The sequence below is a fragment of the Habropoda laboriosa genome, unplaced genomic scaffold (assembly GCF_001263275.1).
Source record: "Habropoda laboriosa isolate 0110345459 unplaced genomic scaffold, ASM126327v1 scaffold15, whole genome shotgun sequence".
NCBI classification, from domain to species: Eukaryota; Metazoa; Arthropoda; class Insecta; order Hymenoptera; family Apidae; genus Habropoda; species Habropoda laboriosa.
The window spans coordinates 736088-742349 of NW_017100141.1; the positions used below are offsets into that span (position 1 = coordinate 736088).

General features: G+C 49.1%; 1 protein-coding gene across 1 annotated transcript in view; it reads right to left on the reverse strand.

The window, feature by feature from the left end:
• The window catches only part of LOC108571409 (probable G-protein coupled receptor Mth-like 1), a 142075-nt gene that overhangs the window by 131149 nt on the left and 4664 nt on the right, over nucleotides 1–6262 (reverse strand). The window contains exon 3 of the mRNA XM_017933439.1: nucleotides 4612–4850. Within this exon, the coding sequence (XP_017788928.1) occupies nucleotides 4612–4850 (239 nt within the window). The remainder of the gene's footprint in view (nucleotides 1–4611; nucleotides 4851–6262) is intronic.

Below are 6262 nucleotides of genomic sequence, written 5' to 3' on the forward strand. Positions count from 1 at the left end.
ACTAATCGCAAGGCAGAAATGGAAACCGGTGTTCTCGATCTCCCCTATATCGTCGAGATCGTTTCTCCGTAAAAGGGTAGAATCTCTATAAAAGTCTCTCGGCCAAAGTCACGGCGAAACCATGTTACATTATACGCGTTTCCTCGCGGAATCATCCTTTCCTCCATGATTCGAGACCGAGTGTACTACAGAAGGTGACTATGACGTCTGTCTCTCTGCGTGTAATTCTCACGGGCGTGTTGATCACGGCGACACGCAACCAACAATTATTCCAGGTATATCAAAGCTCGTGGATCGATTAGAAAGGAGTTACGAGAACGCGCCGTGACGATCACAGTTTGCGAAGGTCAAGTCACGCCTCGACGCTGCGCACCGGAAGAAGAGAGTTTCCATGAAGTCATCCGGTTCTAGACACGACAGATATTCGCAAGGTCCAAAGTAATTAAAAGCGAATCGAGCAAGGATCGAGAGAGAGAGAGAGAGAGAGAGAGAGAGAGAGAGAGAGAGAGTAACTTGCACGGAGAACGCAATTAAAGCGTTACGAGATCGAGGCATTCCCTCGTTTAGCGGGTGTGCCGATCAAACGGGATCGTTTAACGATGCGAATGCAAATTTTCTGCTCGCTCCGACATCGACAGAAATTACTCAGCCGTTCTAACGACGACACAGATGAAATTTTCAGTTTCATCAACGATCAACTATCCCATTATTAACCCCTTAACCTAAGATTTCTTTTCCGATTATGTATCCTAGTGTCAGCCATTTACCGTTTCACTGCTGTATCAGGTAACGAAAGCTAATCTGTCACAGATTAATTACATTTAGCAATCTTCAGTCTTACAAATTCAAGACAGCATTACAATTTTTCTCACAAAATGTTTGACACGTTGTTACACGTTGAGGGATTAAGCAACGCGAATTCAAGGCGGATAAATCGGCCCTCGATCGATAAAAACGGCATAACCTATTCACGTAACAGTCCCGGCCGCATACCAGTTGTCGTCTAAAACGCGGAAAAAAAGTCCCGTAATTGTCTGAACGAGCGGTTAACCCGTTATTCGACGTAGCAAGGCCACGCCGCGTTGATTCGTAAGAATCTGCTAGTTTCTGCGAACAATATATACCGCCGCGTCGACACTTTCCTACCGTTCTTTCCGAGCAACAAAAAAAAAAAACAAAAGAAAGAGAAAGAAGGAGACACAAGAGAGCCAGAAGAAAAACGCACTCCCGTTACCGTTACTAAATCGTCGCCTCGCTGAAATTCCTGCGTGGACCGGAGCAACGTCACGGTAGCGACAAGCGGAGAGTTGAATTCTGCCGCGTGCACCGCCTCGTAACCGGACACTGGAGGCCGCCGCCGCGTCCGCACGCGTTGGAACTCGCCAACGTCGAGGAAACCGCACGCAAAGACGGGACGAACGCGTATCTGGCGACGAGTAAAAAGGCGAATTTTTCTCTCTCTCGTACGATCATCCTTCGAGGTATGTATACGGTAAGGTGTTGCGTTACGTAAAACGACCATGTATCGATGAATCCCTCGCGGCGTAAAACGAGCAGCCGCACACGCAGCTTCGACAGCGTGGAATTTCAACGAGCAAACAGGTAGAACGAAACGGAGGAGACGAGGAAATTCGTCGCTTCCGGGAACTTGAGCCGTTGGAAAAATAAATTCTAACTTTCGACCCAGTCAACATACACACGCGCGCGCGCGCGCACGCGCACGCCGAGTTTGCTTTTTCGTTCGGAACAGGAGATGAATAGAGAGAGAGAGAGAGAGAGAGAGAGAGAGAGAGAGAGAGAGAGAACACACTGCAGATGCACACACTTGTGAAAAATCCTTATTGCGAAACGGAATCACGATCAGGTCGGAAATAACAGTCCGAGCACGCTCGGCGATTTAAGAACCGAGCAAATTTCCAACCACGAATTATTCCGGCTGGTGTGGAGGAGGGGAGGGACGAGGCGCAGGCAAGCAAGCAAGCCTTAGGGGAGAAGAAGAAGTTAACAGTTCGGGAAAACTAGATTTCACCAGGGCCAACATGTAATCGAGTTGAATTTTTAACCGGCCACTGTTGCCACACGCCCGTTTCCTGAAAGACGACCGCCGAACTAATCGAATTAAAAACGCTCATGAATTTTAATACTTCCGCCACCGGGTGAAACGAGTACAGCTCGTGTCGCCCGCCTCTGCGAGCTTCGATCCGTCGAGTCAGCTCAATTTTCCGATTGCTCGTGCAACCGTCTTTTTTTTAAATCACTCGTGCCCAGATTAATTTACGCCAATTTACTCCTTTTCCTATTTTCGAATCGTTCCGACGGAGTTTTAGGAAATACAACAGCGGACAATTTTTCTTATTCACTTTGCTCCCCGTCGAGTATGCGTACGCTGTTTGCTCCTTTTATCTCTACATACACGCGCAAGATGTCTCAAGGAGTGTAACGTGACACGATTATGCAACCGCGGAACGAAAACAGCACGAATATTCCAGAGACAAAAGAAGACCTATAAACCAACTGCGAACAATCTCTTCTGGAAAAAGGAAAGACACAATCTCGCTGTGGGATCGAATTAGACGCTCGGAGAACCCGGAAACCGAAAACCATGATGTCATCTATCGGGGAACGCGTAATCTCCTAAAACAATCGGCATCGCCGTTTAGTCCATTAGTCTCTCACCCTGGATCCAACCCGGCACACCGTCACTCCCATTTACTTCCGATATCGAGCAAACAAATTCATCAGCGAACTGTGTCAATACAATAAACTTCGCTTCCCGTAAAAGGCTCCGAGATAAGAAGACCTTCGGGTAGGAAAACTTTCTTCCAGAGAGAGAGAGAGAGAGGGAGAGAGAGGGAGGGAATAGTAAGGGAGAGCGAGCAAGAAGCAAACCCGTGGAGAGCAGTCCGATTGTGGGTCACTCGGCGTCCCACTTTCTCCTTTCTCCGCTCAGGTCCACCGTCCAGGCGACCCTTCGTCCTCTTTCCCGGCAACCGAACACTGCCGACGATATTCCTCTCGCCGGAAGCAATAAAAAACCAAGTGACGACGACACTTGCTGTAATCTCCGCTACAGACACTACACGAGACTGCACTCTTCTTGTAGGGTATCATCCCAGGTATACTTATTTCGAGAAATACAGCCTTTCACGCGGGTTCAATTTTCTTCGAGGCTCGAATATGATAGATAGGCTCTCCCCGACGTGGCAATCGATGTAAACCGTTCTCAAGGTCGCCAGGGAAACATAGATCTTCACTTTCTCAGCTGAATTCTTTCGTTAGGTAACTATCGTCTATGCTGAACTTTCGTAGGTGTTCGTCAATCTTGATAAATTTGAGCTCGAGGCCGCCAGGGAGAAATAGATTCCAAGATGGTCGTGTAATTATCGTCTATGCTTAACTTTCGTAGGTGTTGAAAATGAAACACTCGCAAGAAATTTCTCTTTCCCCCGTATTCACGTGCAGGCTGCAGCAAGCAACCCTTGGAAAATCTAGCGGATGTGCGAGCATCAGGTGAAAGGACGCGAAGGTCGTAATCGGGGCGGTCTGTCAAGCGGGACGTGCGATCCAGGTGGAAATTTAGCGGCGCCCGGGGACCGGAAATGGCCGGGAGAGACTCCGAGGGTCCGTGTTGCGGCGGAAAGAAATACGCTCCATGCAAATTCCCCCGGTCACCCCGTGCAACATAATTAGCCCGCGGAATGGGCCGGGTTAAATCTGGTCGTGGTGGGTAGCAAGCGGCACGAAAAAGCCCGGCTACAAAGCGATAATGCCGGAAACAGAGCCGAGATGCAAATGAGAGTCGCTGTGCACCGACACGGATGACCAGACTCTGGCTCTGCTCACGCACAGGTGTACACGGTAATCGATTCTCGCGATCGAAACGACGAAGAGAGAGAGAGAGAGAGCGAGACAGTGAAGAGGAGGAGACGAAGCTTTACCGGGGGATTAGCACGATTATCCGAATAATTAGCCCGGAGTTTCGGGGGACGCAGCCACGGCAAATAAAGCTTCGCCTGATTCGAATTCCATCGGTGTATATTTGTTCGCATAGCTGGGGCGCGCGTTGCTCCACCGAACACCGGACACGATTGTTCCTATTGGCAAAAATTCCAGATCAAAACGAGCCGCCTGTAGGCTTGTTTTGTTCGACGTGTAGTCCATTCGATACGATTCAATCGTTGATTAATTTTCGCGCGGAATCGTACCACGTCGACGACGATAGAACGATCAACGGTGAACGCGATTTTCTCTTTTCCTCTCTCGGAGGGTTCTTCAGATTGAGTTGTTGGAAAGGGTAGATTTCTGTGGGAATGAAACACTCTGTGCCGGAGGATTTTTCAGATCGAGCTCTCTCTAATTTCATCCGTTCGTTACAAACTCCCGCCATATTTCTTCCACCGACTGTACACGTCTAATCGCGGACAATTTCGCCAGCCGCTACCTTCGCGATTCCTGGAATCCCTCGTGGTTCGTTTCGATTTAATCTCCTTGATAAAGGTCTGAGCAACGGTGGCGGGTCGAGAGAGAGAGAGAGAGGAGCCGCCACGGTTGACGAATCAGGGGTGGAAGCAGCGGTTAGAGAAAAGAGCGATAAAAGACACAATGACTCACCGAGCGCCTTGCAGCTTCCGCCGTGAAGAGCTGTATGATGGCCAAGCTGAATGATGGCCATGAGAAGATCACCGAGCATCAGGCAGGCGACATGATGAGTCTGGCAGCGCCAGTGCAGAACGTGATGAGAGGCTGGCAGCAGCCAACCGGCGGCCAACGTCGCTGCCAGGAACACCGCGCTAATGATGAAGCCCACGGGGTACAAGGTGAACCTGATGTCGGCCGCCTGCATTATCGGACTGAAAATTTTCAACAGAAATACTCTCGTTTTTCAACAAAATCACACAGTATCGGTTCCTTCTTTCAACCTCCTCTAAACGTCTAAAGGGTTCAAATTTTCGCACACTCCGGCATAGAGGACAGTATCGCGCAATCGATTATTCAACAACATCGTTGCGTCAGATTGGCGCAAACAACGAGGTGCCTCTGTCGTTTCAAACGTCACAGTAACGCCTCTGTGACACATCATCGACGTCGTGTCCATTCCCATAACATTCTGGCTGCTCGTTCCACGAAACGCTCATTCGTGTCTCGATTCTCGAATTTCCGAGCAAATCCTCGGCCCCTTTTCACACCGGTCTACGCAGTGAAAGTCTCGGAGAAATCTTTTCTCCGAGTTCGAGGGCAACTTCCAACCGTTCGCGTCTTCTCTTTCAACAGCCAACGGTTCTTTTCTTCCTTGGCGTACAGGGGAGAAGAAAGCGCGTATACGTATATACATTTTCGAACTAACCAACCTACTGCAGTATTCGTAATACCGTGTATCGTAATTCGTATAAAAGTATTCGCTTTCTTTCGACCGAGTGATTTTTCCACGGTGATCAGAAACTCGTCGCGCGAACGAACGCGTTCCAATTGGAAGAATAAAACACGCACAGGTGGTGGCTCCGCGCAGGCTACTTGTAAAAGCTACCCTTCGTCCAGCCGCATGTAAACGGTCGCGTTAATTGAGTTTCGAGCGTTGCTTTGCAAATTGCCACGCGAAACCTACGCGTTTTCCGCGAGGCAATTTCCGGGACTCTTGTGCGAGGCCGCCCTGTTACCGACAGAGCCGTAGCTTCTGGAATCGTCTATTTACGGGCAAAGGGAATCTGTAACGTCGAAAGTTATTCAAGAAATTCCGTTTCCTATTCTCGTGTAATTTGTTCCTCGCGAACCAATTCCATCTTTCGCGCGCTTGATCCTTGCTATCAATTTTTCGAGAATTACCTCGAGCAACCTAACCGACGACGGTTTATCGGCTCCAAGTTCATTTCACGTTTCTGCTCTCTTTCATTTTTCATTCCAAACGAATTAGAATTTTTTCTTCCCGCGTATTAATCGTCCGAAGGATAGAGTTAAAGAGTGCAGCATTCGCAGTTGGTACATTAACAGAAGGAAACGTAACACGCTCGGGCATCCTGTTTGCGCAACCATACGCGATCTTTCACTATTTTTCCACTTGTTTCCCGGCGTTCCAGTCCGATTTCCTCTCGTTAGCGGCGCCGTTTCTCCGCGCGTCTCCTCAAACGAGCGCAACGAACCGTTCTACTCGACGGAGCGCGGGTTTCTTCGTTAAACGAAATTAAAGTAATGAACGAAACGCACGCGGCTGCATTTCGTATACACTGCTGCCTCGTCTACGTCTACGAGTTTCTCCCGCTCGGTGGAA